This window comes from Gossypium arboreum, chromosome 3 (assembly GCF_025698485.1).
Source record: "Gossypium arboreum isolate Shixiya-1 chromosome 3, ASM2569848v2, whole genome shotgun sequence".
Lineage (NCBI taxonomy): Eukaryota > Viridiplantae > Streptophyta > Magnoliopsida > Malvales > Malvaceae > Gossypium > Gossypium arboreum.
In genome coordinates, this window is record NC_069072.1 from 134,617,090 (window position 1) to 134,634,481 (window position 17,392).

The window sequence follows — 17,392 nt, forward strand, 5'->3', positions numbered from 1 at the left end:
AAGACCGACCTTTAAAAAAAGTTAGGATAAACCCGTCTAAAGTAACCTTAAAAAGCTTGGGATAAACTTTATCTAAAGTGATTTTTAAAAAAAAGTTGGAAAAACTAATTTAAGACAAAAGGTTGGAATAGATTTTGTTTGTACCTACACCTTAAATAGTTGACTCAGGTCTCATGTTTTTTACAACTTTTTTTCCCCATTTTTTTTTTGGATCTTTATTAACCTCAGACCCGAAACAAAACAAAACAAAACAAATAAAAACAAGCCCAAACAAGTCAAAAAAAAAAGTCCAAAACCAACCTAAAAGAAGCAAAAAACAAAACAAAGACCAAAGAAATCAACCCACTCCAATAATGTCCAATAGAAAGTAGACGGGGAGCTCGAAGGTCATGCGTCCTAGCTGTTATCCATCAAAAAACTCCCTCTAGAAGTTAACACCACCGTCTGGGAAAGCACAAATCAAAGATATCAAATGTCTTTTCCATCCATCAGCAAAATTCAGAAATCACCTACTCCCTAAAATCAACTTTCCCTCTTGAAATTCCAAACGTTACTCTTCATCAAAAACTCCTCCCATTTCTTCCTCAGTAATCCGACGCCTTCTCTCCCTTAGATGTTCCGCCCACTGTCACTTCTCCTCCACCATGGTCCCAATTCCAGAAGGAACCCTATACATCAGATAAGTAGAGACTCCCTTTTTAATTCCTTCGGTAGCTATGGCGTAAGCCACTTTGTTGGATTCTCTGTTGATAAAATGAAAAGCACAGTAGTTGAAGCTTAAACTCCTGTGCTTAGAGTCTTTGATAAATGCTGCGATTTTAGATCTGTCATCTTTTTCCTCATGCAGTTTATGAATCACCGTCCTAGAGTCTCCCTCAACTTCCACTTCACTCAGCCCAAGATGAATGCCCAGTTCAAGAGCCTGGAGACACGCCATCGCTTCAGCCGCAAAAGCCGACGGTATGTTCGCATTTAAAATTGTACCTGAGCAAATAACTTCCGCCTTTTCATTTCTGACTACTAATCCCAAGCACGATTCTCTTCTGTTTCTATTGAAAGCGGCATCAAAGTTTATTTTGACTCTCGATCCAACCGGAGCTTCCCATCTATTTGGAGAGGAGAGTCGACTGGTGAGTACTCGGTTCGGAGTGGATACAAGTATCTACATGAAGGCCAGAATCAATTACAGATTAATTACAAACAATTTTACAAGCGCCTATGGAATCTAGAGCTGCCTTCTAAAATTAAAATTACAATTTGGCGATGCTCTCGTAACTATCTGCCTAACTATAGTAATCTACACTATAAACGGTTGATGGGGCTTGCCACTTGCAGAAGATGCCATACGGGAGCGGAAACGAGAGAGCACTTGTTCAGAGACTGCCCTGTTGCAAAGGAAATGTGGGAGAAATTAAATATTTGTTGGCCTAGTTCTGTTGCAAATTATGACTTTCTAGAAGTGCTAATAACAATGTTTGAATCTCATTCTATTTCCAAGTGTAGGATGATTACTTGCGCATTATGGGCGATTTGGGCCAACAGAAACAGGTTTCTACATGAAGGGGAATCTAGATCGGGATCTCAGGTAGCAGATTTTGTTTTAAACTATCTAAAGGAGTTAGATGATTTGAATCACTTTTTTCCGATTTTTGAAGAGCCTATTTTGTTGAAATATGAACAACTTTGAATGTGTTGGATTTGGACAAGCTTGAGATTGATATTAATTGTGTTAAATATGAATCCTATTTTCAGTCAAATTTAAAAAATAATTTTTAGTTAAATTCTATTTATTTGTTTCAATCAAACATTGATTAGTTTAGATTATTTTATTATTATTTGATTTATAAATTTAACATATAAATAGCTCTTTTACAACCTTAGAAAAGATTAAAACTCATAACACATTTAGAGAATTTTGTGTTTACGTTTTGTGGGTTTTTTGTTTTCAGGGTTTAATTTTTATTTCTATCTTTTGTATTTTTCTTTCTTTTGCCATTATAGTAAAATTATTTTTCTCCGTGATTTTTTATTCTCTTTGGAGGGTTTTTCATGTTAAATTTGTGTGTTTAATTTCTCAATTTATTATGTTATTTTTTATTCGTTATTTAATCGGTTTAAAATTCTTACAAATTGAATAGTTAATTAACATAAATTGATCATATTAATACAAAATTACTACTAAATAATGCAATTATGAGTTTATATACAAAATCCTAACTATACGAAGCTTTATATAGATTTCTTGTCTTTAGCAGTGCAAGGTATAATGCAAACCCTGAAATATATAGATAATATTTTAGTATCAAAACTATAAGTTACATCCTAAGCTTGATATCTATATCTATATGTATAATTAAAACCTGAAGTTTCAAGAACCGATAGACTAAGTTGAGGATGTAAATTACCCATTAGGGATGCTTTTAAAACTAGATTCACCATAAGAACCTCATCGGCAGCATTAAGAACAGCATCTTTTGTCCATATCCCTTTCGCATCGTATACCATGGAGATGAAAACAACAGTCAACGTTGCTACAACAGGCAATGAAATTGCACTACCTTTCCCTTCTATTTTGTTTAATGTCTTCATTATCAGTTCCCTTGGCTTAGAAGAACTGAAGACAAGCGCAAAAAGAAGAGTCATTTCAGATAAAACAAGCAGAGACAAGAAGAGATTATAAAAATGCGAATATATTTAATAAATTATTAGCAAATGATGGTATACTATAAAAATGTTATTGATGGAAATACACTCTAAACTAAAGCACTAGGAGCAAACCAAGAAACCTAGCAATTAAGCAGATTATATCCTTAGTAAAACACCAAAACCCAACAGTTAACCTTTTGCATAACCAAAAAAATTTAAATATTTCTATAACGAAAAAAAAAACCCAGAAAGGGTAAAAGGAGCACTAAAAGAAATTAAATATTGGAAAGTGAAAGTCATCCAGTCGTTCTAACAGTATATATAGGTGCATATTAACTTGTATAAGCTAAAACACACAGACAAAGCTAAGCAATAAAAATAAATTCATACAACCCCCCTCAATTCATATCGCAAAACCATTTGTTAAATCCCTTAGGCCAAAAAATTAATGCAAAAACTACTAGTCATACAATATTACACAATCTAAAACCAGCTTTAAATCAACAATCAGTTCGCATCAGAAGCATGCATATCATCAAAATCAGTCTCAACCACCTGCAACAGTTGCCAGTTTTTCCAATATATTCTTAAGTTAATTCAATCAACTATCTATGATCCAAAAATAAGGTAAAGAAAAATGAGATGCAATGGTACATCATGAACCAATTAATCAAAAACCCAAATTTATTCAAACTAAAACAGATCCAAATAAGATGATTTTCAGATTCTAAAAGAGAGAACTATTATTGATCCTACAAGAATAAAGATAAATTCTATATACTATATACCCAACATACAAGACCAGAAGAAACAAGTATATATATACAAGAGCTGAGAGAAGCGGAAAAAGGATCAAGACCTTGAAGAAAAGGGAGACTATTGAGCCAAAGTGTTACACCCAAAATTCGGCCTGGAAGTTGAAACCGAACTTGGACGAGTTACACCAACGCATTGAAAATTGATTTTTTTTTCAGAATTTTAACTTTGAAAACAAGAAATTTGTTTTTTTCGGTTTAGGTTATTTTATAGTTTCGTGTTAGAAATTGACTAATACAAACGAGATTATCAAAAGGAAAGCAAGGCAAATCCAAAAGCCATTTACGAACCCAAAAGATCAAATCACAATTATTACAATGCAAGACAATCCAAGCTCCCGTACGCTGTTCAATCCTAAATTCGATGTTTTCCTGAACAGATGAAGGTAAAATAAAGGGTGAGTTACCAATCATCGCATATAACCAGACTTAATATATATAAGCAGAGCATACTACATAAATCGAAGTAACGCAAAAAACTTAAGAGCAGTTGTATAACCAGTATGGACAAATCTAGAGTCTCACGGAGATTTAATCAAAGGTAGTACAATCGAACAAAGCAAAACAGAATAGAGAAGAACAAAATCGAATGGTAAAAAGCAGAGCGACAATGAGCGAGCGAGCGAGCGAGCGAGAAGAGCAAAACAGAGCATGTATGTTTATATAGATGTAGTATTTTTTTTTAAACAAATCAGAATGTAGATTTATTAGAAACAGACTTCCCAAACTCCATTACACACCAAAATAGAGTTCTCCTCTAAACTCATCTATCAAAAACACACTAATAAAGTCATCCCGGGTTGCTCGACAACGACGACCCGCCACCCGGGTTGCCCGGCAACAGTGGCTTATCAATATACAGTTAAATTGCCAATCAAATATATGTGGTCAAACCACTAATTACACAGATCATTAACTACCAGTACAAAATCTTCCTCCTTTAACATCAATCCAAGTCCATGCATATGCAGAATCAGAGTACTGAGCATGCAAGACATGCTATCTTTCGATAACAGAATTAGTAACCATGAGAATCCATGTTTTATAAAACAGACTTTTCGAAACATAACATATCATATCAGATTTGTCATGAATTCACATGCACGGTTATAAAATAGAATCAATAACAAGCAGTCTAACATGTTCAGATATCGCATATTCTTCATCGATAAAGCAACATAGAGGTGTACAAACAAACTTAACAAAATACAAATCGTACCTGATAGTTCGCATACATAGACAATAGCACATTACGTTTTGACGGATCTTACTCACTTAGGTTCAAACATAACATATATACGTACATACCACAAGTTGTTTATCATCAAATATCAAGTTATATAGCCCAACTCAGACTGTACGAATCTTATAGTAGGCCTGCGCTTGTTTCAGATGACGTTTGTGGCATCAGAGAAAAATTTCAAATATTGCTTCCCATGCCCGTGTGGCTCACACAGCTTGGGCACACGCACATGTCCCTGGTCGTGTGGTTCTAAAGTGTAAACAACGAGTTACACAGCCTGGACACACGTCCATGTCCTTACCTATGTGGCTCACACGGCCTGGGCACACGCCCATGTCTCTGGCCATGTGGTTCTAAAGCATAAACAGTGAGTTACACGACTTAGACACACGTCATGTCTTTGCCCGTGTGGCTCACATAGCCTAGGCACACGCCCATGTCCCTGGCCGTATGGCGTAGACAATCCCATTTTTTTACGACTAAAAAAGCAGAAAAAGAGGGGTTTCGGCACCCACCTAATATAGGTTCAATTCAGGAACAACCAATATGAATTCTCGTCCCTAAATGACAAGCAATTTCCCAACAAATGGTTAACTCACAGCCAAATCGCTAAAACTAACATTCCACATTCAAAGTTATATAAAAAAACTTTCAACACTAAAACTTTAAATAGAACTTACTGGCCAACAAATTAAACTGGAAAGATAAGTCAAATCTCGTACAGAATTAGCACAACGTAACGTAACAAAAAGAACTATCACTTTGAAAGGAAGAAACCAAAACGAAGGACTAAGTATCGGGAATGAATGACAGAAGAAATATGGTAGGAAAAAAAGAGAAAAAAGGTGCAGAAACTTCACCAGAGGTTTCTAGAAGGTTTTAAATAACTAACCGACTAACTACCACTCGCCAAAATGCAAAATAAAACATTCCCTAATGCATAGGTTGGGATTCGAACACAAGACCAAACAAAATACAGAAGCTTAACTAGTGAACCAACAGACTCATTCTTAACATCAACTGATTGAGTTTAACTTATTAACCAACATTCAAAGGTAAGGGTTTAAGCAAAATGACAAAATTTCCAGAAACAATATTCGAACCCAAAACCTCACATACATATCCAGAACGCTTGACCATTAAACCAAACCAATTTACTTGTAAAAAATTTCCAAAATCTAAACTCAAATCGAGTGATGACTGCTTTTGGTTTCAAAAATCAATTTCTTCTAAACCGATTTTTTGGATGATACACAAAGAATCAAACAAATACAAAGCTTCTTCAACGCCTCAACAAAAGCAGCCATTGAAAGGCTAAACAACAACAGATTATCAAACTCAAAGCAAGAATCCTTTAAAAAAGAACAAAATATATATAAAAGGGTATTGCATTCATTCAACAAGGAATGCAGCTATCAAAGGTATTTAAAATCACTACAATAAGGGCTAGTGTAAGTCATTAATGTTGAAATGAATGCATACCAAGCTACTTCCTCCTTGGTTTAATTCCCTGAATTTGGATCAAAGAAGTATTTTGGTACTGGTTCAACTTTGACCTAACTACACCACCACCATCAAACAAATCATAAGCTTCAATCTCAAACAGAAAATATAACATCCCCCAAATTCAAATTCTAGTTCTTCAACTTAGTACATCTAAAAAAACACAGCTCCAAACCCTCATTCTAAAACCTAGAAATTCAATCACCCTTTATTACCCAAGCACTACCCACACTTATAGTCAATAAAAAACCTATTTTAGCTGAAATGCTTTATAAAAATAAGAACAAAATGGATGTAAAACTAGAAAAAAAATTTAAATATCAAGTTTAGGTAATATGTACAATAAAAAAAGAAGTTAAAATTAAAAACTCACACTCAGATGCTAAATTTTTTTTAGGATTTTTTTTAAATGAAAAGGTTAAGATGAAATGGTTACCTTCTGCAAAAATCAGCAGTTACCCTACGAAGATCATCAATTGAAGAAAAAGAAGGTAAAATCCCTAAATTGATTCGCCATTGAACACCTCACAGGCTACAAAAATGAGGTAAAAAAAGGGTTCCACAACAAACAAAGAGAAGCTACCAACACAACAACTTACTTATCCCTATAAATTTTTCTTTAGACAATTATGTAGCAGATTAGACTTGCTAGTTTAAGGGGCAGGGTATTATAAATTGAAGCTTCTTTAATCTTGGAGCAGCTTCAGTAGATGTTTTCTGAAGGAAAGAAGTTTAATTAAGTTTGAGAGTTTTAATGGAAATTGAGAGTAATATAAAAGTTTGAAAGTTTTACTGTGAATAAGGTTGATTATGAAGACAACTGAAAAGAGAAACTAATGAAGAAGAACTGAACAAAGATGGAAGATTTGATTTAGGGCTTTTGATTTTTGATTTGATGTGTAAAAAGACCAATTTGCCCGAGGCCCAAACCATACAGAAACCAAAAACAAAAATAAAACCAAATCCAAATAAATTAAATAAGTCCATATTATCAAAGTCCATTTATAAGTCCAATTTACAAACCTAATATAGCCCAAAATGCAAAAACCCTAACCCAAAAAATACAAGCCCGAATTGCCCAAAACTAAGCTAAATTGTCAGCAAATGAACAAAAGAAACGCTAGTTTTTGCTAGCCGCTGCCTCCGTGTAACACCCCGTACCCGAGACCATTGTCGGAGTCGAACACAAGGTGTTAACGGACTTAACTCATTAATTAAACAGCTCATACAATTCATTTTAAAATTTCCAGACAAGCTGGCTAACTGCATCACAGTCGCTTTAAAAATCATATCTCGAGTTACAAAACTCGAAATCCAATTCCGTAAATTTTTCTGAAACTAGACTCATATATATATCTACTAATTTTTTCTAGAATTTTGGTTGGGCCAATTAGTACAGTTTATTAGTTAAAGTCTCCCCTGTTTCAGGGTTCAACTACTCTGACCTCTGTGTATTACGAATCAGATATCTCCCTGTACAGAGCTTCAATGACTATACCGTTTGTCTCTAATAAAACTAGACTCAATAAGGAATCTGTACATATAAAGCATGACTTCTAATTATCTTTGTAAAATTTATGGTGAATTTCCAAATTCAGAACAGGGGATCCAGAAATCGCTCTGGCCCTGTTTCACAAAAATTTAAACATCTCATAAAATATAGCTCATATACCTGTTTCGCTTATTTCATATGAAAATAGACTCATCAAGCTTCGATTCCATAACTTATTCATTATTTAGTTCCATTTCTACTATTTTTAGTGATTTTTTAAACTCACGTCACTGCTGCTGTCTGAATCTATTTTATGGTAAATTTTACCTATTTCATGGTTTTCATGGATTAGCTAGCAATTTGACATACATAATACCAAATATGATCATGATTAGCCATTCCAATGGCTAATCATTACCAAGCATTTCTATTTCCATACAACTCAATAACCATATCATAAGACCATATATACAAAATGATTATAATGCTATACATGCCATACTCAAAATATACAAGCCATTATGCCAAGATGGTATACGGATAGTGTGAGTGTGCCTCCGACCGTTCCGATTTCGAGCTGGCTTGTCAACACTACAAGGAATGAAAAGGAGGAGTAAGCATAAATGCTTAGTAAGCTCACATGCAAATAGCAAGTAACATAACCATATAAGCAAACATAAAACATCATTTGCATAATCATCACCAAGACATTCATATCACATTTTCATTTATCATCTTACCATATTGTTGTTATATCGAGTTTTCAACCCGAGGGTTAAGTACATACCTGTTCAAATTATCCATTTCACAACACTTACCAATACGTCCCTTTCATCTTGAGTATTCCTCCATTTGAGTAGAACTTTACCCGTTGAACACATCGAATATAATTCGGATACATGGAAAGTTTGCACATAAGTGCCACATATGTAGCCATGCTACCATGTAACCCGCCCATAAGTGAACTCGGACTCAACTCAACGAGCTCGGGCGTTCGCATCCATAAGTGAACTCGGACTCAACTCAACGAGTTCGGATGCCTAGTTACATCTCACGAACTCGGACTCAACTCAACGAATTGGACGCTCGCATCCATAAGTGAACTCGGACTCAACTCAACGAGTTCGGATGCCCAAATATCCCAGTGACATGTCACTTGTATCCTAATCCATTCCTGAGATTCAACGGACCTTTTTCCCAATCATGTGTCTCAACCATCTTCTACGGAATACCGATATGATACTCGGTAGTATTTCACATTTTCCAAGTATATCACATAATTTGACATATTATCAAACAATTATCACAAGTATAATATTTCATAATAATCATCATATCATTTAAAAACATTAAAACATTTAAAATAATAACTATGTTACCAACATTTACATATGAACTTACCTCGTGTGCGAAAATGACTATTTTACCATTTCGTCCACAACTTGGTATTTTCCCATTTTAGCCTCAATTTCAGTTTTCCTTGCTCTATCATTTAAAATATAGTCTAATTAGGACTCACATTATTCAAATTGACCCAAAATCATATTTTGGAAAAATTACAATTTTGCCCTAAACTTTTGCATATTTACACTTTTGCCCCAAAGCTCGTAAATTAAAATTCAGCCTATTTTCTTATGTTTTATGACATGCTGATCATTTTTCCTTCTATGGCAACATCAAATTCTCACTCTAACATGTACTTATGACTATTAGGTATTTTTACCGATTAAGCCCTTTTGCTCGTTTTCACTTAAAACCGAGTAGCACAAGTTGTCTAACATAATTTAAAACCTCACATTCTATCATAAAACACCAAAATACACAAATTTAACCTATGGGTATTTTTCCAAATATAAACCCTAGGTTAAATTATTGCTAGCATAAGCTAAATCGAGCTACGGGACTCCAAAACGTAAAAATCATTAAAAACGAGGCTAGAACGGACTTACAATCGAGCTTGGAAGCTTGAAAAACCCTAGCCATGGTTTCTCCTTGCTATATTCGGCCATGGGGTTGAAGATGAGCAAAATTGGCTTTTAATTTTGTATTTTAATTCATTTTACCCCTAAATGACCAAAATGCCCTTACTACTAAACTTTCCAAAAATTCCATCCATGTCCAATTTTTGTCCATAGACTTAGAAATTGGTAAAATTCTCTTTAAGGACCTCTAATTAATAATCTAATTCAATTTTATGCAAAATACTTCTAGAACACAAGTTTTGCAATTTATTCAATATAGTCCCAAATTTCAAATTAGGCACTTTATGCATAAAATTTCTTCACGAAATTTTCACACAATCATGCAATCATATCATAGACCTTAAAATAATCATAAAATAATTATTTCTATCTCGGATTTTGTGGTCACGAAACCACTATTCCGACTAGGCCCAAAATCAGGATATTACACTCCGCCTCCACATCGGCCACCGTACACAGCTGGCCTCCACCTACAAAAAAGGACAAAAAAAAGACAACAACAAGATATAGCAAGCAAAAAAAACAACAGCAAAAATTTTGCATTTTTCATTTTTCTTTCTTTTTTCGGCTATAAAAGCCATGAAGAACCAATGTATTTTTTTTACAGACAATAGAGAATTGAAAACAAAATTTTGCAAAGGTCACTTTTTTATTCTGCATTTTTTTATTTTTTTGTCCATTTTATTTTCATTTTTTTAAAACACAAAAAAGGATAAGGGGATCTCACCTTTCTCGCGTTTGAGCTGCTATAGGTGGCCGAGGTGACCATCTCCGAGGAAAGATGGTGCAAAAATGAGGTCGGGAAGTCGAAAAACCCAAAAAAAAAGAATTTTTTTTGTTTTCTGGCCACCGAGGACAGAGGCCACCATGGTGGTCCGGCGCCGGAGTTCGACCGAACTTGGAGGGGAGGGAGAGAGTGAGAGAGAGTTTTTGAGAAGTTTCTTTTTAAAAAAAAAAAGAAGAAGAAGTGAAATGATTTTTTTTTTTTAAAAATTGACTTATATAAGGGTTTCAAAACGACGTCGTTTTGGCCTATTTCCCTAGGCACCGAAATGGCGTCGTTTTTCCCCTGACTCGCGTATTGACCCGACCCATTGAAAGGATCCGCGTATTTTTTATTAATGGGCTATTTGCGCCCCTGGCCCTTCCGCATTTTCAGTCTGTTTTAGTTTAGTCCTTTTTCACCTTTTTATTTTTTTTAATTTCGACCACCAATTATTTTTGTGTTTCAATTTAATCCTCAAGTTCGTGGGTCCACAGAGGAAAGGACACGTGTCCTGGGGATGGGGTAATTTATTATTTAGTCCTCATTAGCTACAGCGCATTTTATTTTAATCCTTATTAACTTGTTAATTATTTTACAATCTGTACCCTGAATTTCATTTCAAATTCAATTTCGTCCCTAGTCCGTTTAATTTATTTATTCATTTGTATTTTTTGTTTCTAAAAATGTTTTATTTAATTTTTTATTTAATTTGTTTATTTCTAATAAAACTTCTATTAGTTTTATTTATTTATTTACCTATTTTTTAATCGTCCCTTTTTTATGTGTCCTTTTATTATTATTATTATTATTATTATTATTATTATTATTATTATTATTATTATTGTCTTATTTAATATTTCTTTATTTATTTTTTTAGCTTTTATTTGTTTATTTACTTAATTTTTATGACTAGTTCGTTTTATTTTTCCCTTTTTTTGCTTTTATTATTGTTATTTCTATTATTTCGATTCGAATATTAATCCTGTATTCGTCTTTGCAATTACACCATTATCATTATAGTGTTTTTATCATCTATCGTACATTATTATTAAAAATTGCATTGACTTTCACACAAGCTCATAAAAAAGGGAAAACTTAAAAAAAACGGTATTATTATTACGCACTTAGGAAGTTCGAGAAAATCGTACCCTAACTTACAGGGTTTCAATTTTTTCGTCAAACCTAAATAGCCAGATATCCCTTCAAATTTACAAAATACGTGAATTTTATATAAAAATAAAGGCAATATTTTGCGCTTGGAAACCTGAGAAAGGTCGTACCCTAACTTACGGGGTTTCGATTTTTCTCGTTGGATCTAAACAACCGAATATCCTTTTAAAGATCAATGTACAACTTTTAAAATTAAAAGGCAAGCTTATTTTCGAGGGTTCAAATGTTGTGTCCTAACTTATGGGATGTGACATTTGGTTATCTCGAGACGAGAAGGCTTTTATTGCTCGTTTCAATCTATTTCAAGCCTTTTAATCAACATGAATAAAAAAGGGATTGTATTTTAAAATTCCTTTCGGATTTTCAACTTTCGACGTTATGACATTGATTAATCAATTAGGTACCAATTTTGGGCGTTACGAGGGTGCTAATCCTTCCTCGTACTTAATCGACTCCCAAATTTATTTTCTCGAATTTCGTAGATCAAAATTGTTGTTCAAAATGTTTTATTAAAACGATCAAATTACAAGGTGATTTGATCACACCTCTTAAAAAAAGGGATTGGTGACGACGCCCCTGTTAGTTTTCGTTTTTAAAATCAAAGTCGACCCTTTTCAAAAAAATAGTTTCGACAGTTTGGTGACTCCACTTGGGACAAATAAGAGAGTGAAGTCGCGATTTGATTAATTCTTGTCTTATTGGTCGAAAATTGATAATTCAATTAAAATTATGATTCTTTCATTGCATTTCATCCGTCATTTTTGTGATCTTTGCTTTATTGGTTCGAGTCTTGGATTACTTTCGTATATTACATTTCATGTCCGTTCGATCTTACCTTTTCAAGTGGGAGTGAGAAGTTAGTCCTTCATGAGGTCTTCACCTCTGTATAAGATAGTAGACTGTTGTCGGGATACATCCGTACCTATATCTTCGTTAGATTTTCATCTCCATATAGCCATAGGGAAATGTATTCCTCTGAACTGAACTCGGTCTGTATGAGCCTGTAATGGGTGAAGATCGAGGAATCTGTCGGTTCAGGTACCTTTCCTTTAGAACTGAACCACATATAGTGAGCCCTAAGAGACTACCCTAGGTAGTACCACACCAAACTCCTAGAGGTCATCCAAATAGGTTCTCTATTTGCTATTTATATTTTTGTATTGACATGTTTTCTTTTGTTTTGGTTATGATTGCATTGCATTTTCATCATAGAAAAGAGGTTTCAATTCACGTTCAGTTTTTAAATAGAGAGCTTGTAATGGAAAATGAATTTCTTGATAAAGTGGAAGATAATGCGACCGTCCAAATATGGTCTGAGTAAACACAACGAGAGAATGGTAATAGTTTGACGGAGGAGTACACGACTTTGCTTAAAAGATTCAAGTCGATGAAGAATATTCGAGAGTCGTTAACGAAGCTAACAAACATCACGGGGATAAGTGAGCAATGGGTCGTTGCTCAGGTCAAGCAAAAATGAGGTAGTAGAGGCACCCATTGGAAAATTCGCAAGATTTAATCTTAACATACAGATATGAAGAAAAGGATCGATGTTTTCACTTTGAATATTAGGGCAAGGCCGTATATGTAATCCGTTTTGTGTAAAGATTTTTGTTTTCCAGTGAAGTTATTCTAAATAGAATTGAATCAAAGTCGATGCCTCTTTTTGCATTCATCATATACATTTGCATTGCATTGCATCATATGAAATAAAACTTACAAAAGACCCTAAAATCATGGCAGTTACCCTGGAACATCGTTACAGTACGCGAGGAAAAACTGAAACAATAGACCAAAGGTTGAAGAGATTAGAGCAAACACAAATGTAGATACAAGAGCAATTGACCAGAATTCAACAAGATATGAGGGATCAGATACTAGAATTCCAAAGAAACATGATGAGCCAATTAACCCAATTGCTAGCTGGAGGGTTAGAAAAAGGAAAGAGTCCTATGGTCAATTCCGGGGACGAACACGAGGACCCTGCTTATCACTCAGGCTTTACCTCAACAAACACCCAAGCACAACCAAACTTGTATCCACAAAAGGTGGCCGTTAACATTAGACCCTAATATCAGACTGGTAGCGCACCACCGTTGAACTTCCCGACGGGTTCAGGCTCTAGTCCGAGGGATAATCCAATTAATCCTTTTGTCCTTGATCTGGATGATCTAGCAAAAACAAAAAAAAAGGCGAATGTGGAGATCCCAAAGCAATTTGAAGTTCGTTGCAAACGAAAAAGGCAAAAGTGGAGCCCCCAAATTAATACTTTAAACGCCCCGAAAAAGAGAAAAAATAAGGTGAATAATGCGAGTATGTATAATAATGGCTGTTCAAAGCCAATCACCGTAAGCCAGCCAAGGACAGCAACTACTAGCCATCAGATTCCCCCAAGGGAAGGACCCAATCTAAGACTGAACTCAGAAAAACTCCAATTCACGTCCATACCAATCAAGTATAGGGAGTTGTACCAAAGTTTGTTTGATGTACATATAGTATTCCCTTTCTACCTAAAACCTATGCAGCCCCCATACCCCAAATGGTACGACGCGAACGCCTAATGTGAGTACCACGCAGGGATCACAGGATACTCGATCGAGAACTGCACCACTTTCAAAAAGATAATCGAAAGACTCATCAAAATTGGTATTGTAAAATTCGATGATCCATTTGGTGCAGAAAATTCGTTACCCAACCATTCTGACAAAGGGGCAAACGCGATAATCAAGAGTGTAGGGAAGAAAATCAAGACAGATGTAGCAGAAGTAAAAACCCCGCTGAGGGAGGTCTGGAAAAAAATAGTAGAAGGAGGATTAATCACATAGGATTTAAGGGAGAAACTCAAAAAAGCAAGAAACTACTGTGAGTTCCATGATGAAGAGGGTCACGAGATTCAAAAGTGAAGTAAATTCAGAGCCTTGGTGCAAGACCTGATGGATAATAAGGAACTAGAATTATTTGAATATACCGAAGGCCCGGAAAGAATGTATGAAAATTGGAACCTCAATGCTATATCTAAATAACGAATTGGAAGAGTGATGATCATTTTATGGTTCACTAAACTAGACTACGATCACGAAAAATGCAAGCGCGCTTATCAAATGGTAGTATAGCTATGGTGAGTCCAGAATATCGTATCCACAAGGATTAAAAGTACTAGTATTAACTATCTTTCTATTATTTAGCCTAAAATAAAAGGAATTTATTTTAATCTAAAATTAACTAAACTAATTAACTAATGAATGCGATAGAGAGTGAAGGAAATAATCGAATAAACCAATGATAATTACAATACCCAAGGAAGAATCCTCCTAAACTTCACTTATTATTCTAACTCTAAATTAAACGATTTATTCACTTGTCTTGATCCGTAGAAATCCATAAATTATGTTAATATCTCTTTCGAGACTAAAAACAACTGACTCTAGGTTGATTAATTGAAATCTCTTTCTAATTAAAACCCCTACTGTCGCATTAACTCGAGCTATGAATTCTTTTATTAGATTTGACTCTAATCTAGTAGATTTATGCTGTCCTATTTCTAGGATTGCAATCAACTCCGCTTAATTATGCTAGATCTACTCTTAAACAGGGACTTTTGCTCCACTGAATAACATCAAACTTGAATTAATATCCTGAAAATATTAAGGCAAGAATTAATAACACATAATTAAGAACAAGAACAAGTATTTATCATTAAATTCAAAAAATTAAATAATAAGATTTGTCTTAAGTTTCATCTTCCCTAGGTATTTAGGGAGTTTAGTTCATAATTTTAGGGAAAAACATCTCAAAAATAGGAAAACAACAAAACATAAAGAAACCCAAAAACTTCGAGAGAAATTAAGGGGAGATCTTCAGTCTTGAAGGAGATCTTGCTTCAGAGATGAATCTGTTGGCGTTCTTCAAGTAATTTCTACTTTCTTCTCTCTGTGTCCCCTTAGGTTTACTTCTAGTGTGTTTATATAGACTTTAGAATGCTAAAAAACCCTAAAAATTGCGTGTTTGGGAAACAGAGAGTGATATCGACACGGGCTGCCACATAGGCATGTGGCTGGCCCGTATAGCTCATACGGGCGTGTGCTCAGCCTGTGTGGAAATGGTTTTGGCCGTGTGGATCTTTAAATCAGCCTGTTTTGTCCGTTTTCGACCCGTTTTCCGCTCCTTTTGTTCTCCTATGCTCTTCTAAGTATAAAATATGAAATCAAATGATTAGGAGCATCAAATTCACTAAATTATATAATAAATCATCCAAAAACACACTAACCATGAGATTTAAAACATGTTATATTTATGGTTTATCAAATATCCCCACACTTACACGTTTGTTTGTCCTCAAGTAAAATCCTCAACTCACAATTAAAAGTAAACTTTCTCAATTCATAATTCTCATTAATAATATTTTATCATAATTCACAAATAATTACACATTGATAATTCAACTAAAAAAGCATTAAATATTCAAAAAATCTAAGTTTCACTTTCTTTTTTTAGATATGAAAATATAGGTATTTCCCCTTATCTAAGTAATTACCTTTAATTCAAAATCGACAAGATTTTACATCCTCACTAAAGATTCACTCAAATCACTCAAAGTGTTTAAGGTTCAAAAATTAAGCACTCAAAAATCAATTATGAAAAGTCATTACCATAGGCTTGCATGAAAATCAAATCTCCACCACTATAAAATGATAAGATACACAAATCAAAAGGTCTTTAAAGGGTTGTAACGGGGCTTGGGCTAAAGGTGTGGATAAAGGCTGAAAAAAAAGGTTAGAATCTAAATCAAATTGATAAATTACCTAACTAGAAAAATAAACTAATACTGAATAATTACATCAATTGGAATTATTAAAGAATAACACGAGCTTTTCTCAGAATATGAAATTAACTACTTAAGCTCAAAACAAAGGAGTAATAATAATCAACATATATTTATATATCTCCTTTTTCTTTATTTTTTTTTTGAATAATAAAATAAAATTAAACAACTGAAAAGCATAGTTAGGCAACTAACCAAATCAATCTCGACAAAAATGGAGTCAATAAAATAGGAAAAATTCTCAACCAATCAAAAATGAGTTATAGGTTAATATTAATGGGTAAATCAAGAAACGATTTATTAAGCATCAAAGGGTTCACTAAGGGTTAATTATGAAGGTAGACTTTTGATAGAATAAGTGGGTTAAAACGTAGCTGCATTTATCATCTCAGTATATCAAATCAAAGGTGTGGTCTCGACATGTATAATCGAAGCAAGTTCTAGAATAACCAATCAGTATTGACACACCCATAACCAATAATAAAGTGAGCAATAAGAAATGTATGCTTTAAAGGCTCAAAATCTTACAAAAATTATGACTTTTGATGTCAATCTTGCAAATTTCAAACTTTAAGGTAATACCTCAATTTAGGGAAACAACCTAACTTTTTTTTAATTCTGAAAATAGACTTATCATGCTTGATTCTTTAGTGTTTTAAAGTTTAAAACATCAATGAAAAAATACCTATGAATTTAATCTAAAACATATCAATAAGAATCATAAATCGAAGAAAAGTTCATGCTAATAATGATATGAGAAAATTACTTAAAAACACAAGGCATAATTCAGGAATTTTCAAATAATCATATTAATAACCTCCTCACACTAAATATGTACACTATCCTCAATGTACAAATAAATATAATCATAATATAAACAGGATATCATAAGAGAGGGGGAGAATTGAAACTGCTAACTGTTAGATGAAATTCCCAAAATAATGAAAAATGGAATT

General features: G+C 33.9%; 2 protein-coding genes across 5 annotated transcripts in view; both read left to right on the forward strand.

The window, feature by feature from the left end:
- Positions 1 to 17,392, forward strand: part of LOC108474497 (40S ribosomal protein S15-4) — a 96,070-nt gene that overhangs the window by 5,432 nt on the left and 73,246 nt on the right. The window contains exon 1 of one of the 2 annotated variants that reach the window (XM_053025989.1): positions 17,327 to 17,336. The exons of the other annotated variant lie outside the window; for it this stretch is intronic. The gene's annotated coding sequence lies outside the window, so the exon portion shown is untranslated. Of the gene's footprint in view, positions 1 to 17,326; positions 17,337 to 17,392 lie in introns of those variants that run through there. 2 annotated transcript variants of the gene reach the window in all.
- LOC108474552 (uncharacterized) lies at positions 322 to 1,769 on the forward strand. 3 transcript variants are annotated; one of them, XM_053025977.1, is made up of 4 exons: positions 322 to 960; positions 1,060 to 1,130; positions 1,336 to 1,401; positions 1,504 to 1,769. In XM_053025977.1, exons 1-4 carry the CDS (start codon positions 906 to 908, stop codon positions 1,558 to 1,560), a joined length of 249 nt encoding a protein of 82 aa, XP_052881937.1. In that variant the 5' UTR covers positions 322 to 905; the 3' UTR covers positions 1,561 to 1,769. The 3 variants fall into 3 exon arrangements, with proteins under 3 accessions (XP_052881937.1, XP_052881936.1, XP_052881935.1); XM_053025976.1 differs by having other exon boundaries at positions 324 to 960; positions 1,499 to 1,769; XM_053025975.1 differs by having other exon boundaries at positions 326 to 960; positions 1,060 to 1,401.

Excerpts from the sequence above, each read along its gene's own strand:
- LOC108474552 (XM_053025975.1), top strand. The coding sequence starts at position 842 with ATGCAGTTTATGAATCACCGTCCTAGAGTCTCCCTCAACTTCCACTTC. Across the intron at positions 961-1,059 it reads TTCAGCCGCAAAAGCCGACG|CGGCATCAAAGTTTATTTTG; the intron begins GTATGTTCGCAT and ends TTCTATTGAAAG. Across the intron at positions 1,402-1,503 it reads TGCCCTGTTGCAAAGGAAAT|GATGATTACTTGCGCATTAT; the intron begins GTGGGAGAAATT and ends TTCCAAGTGTAG.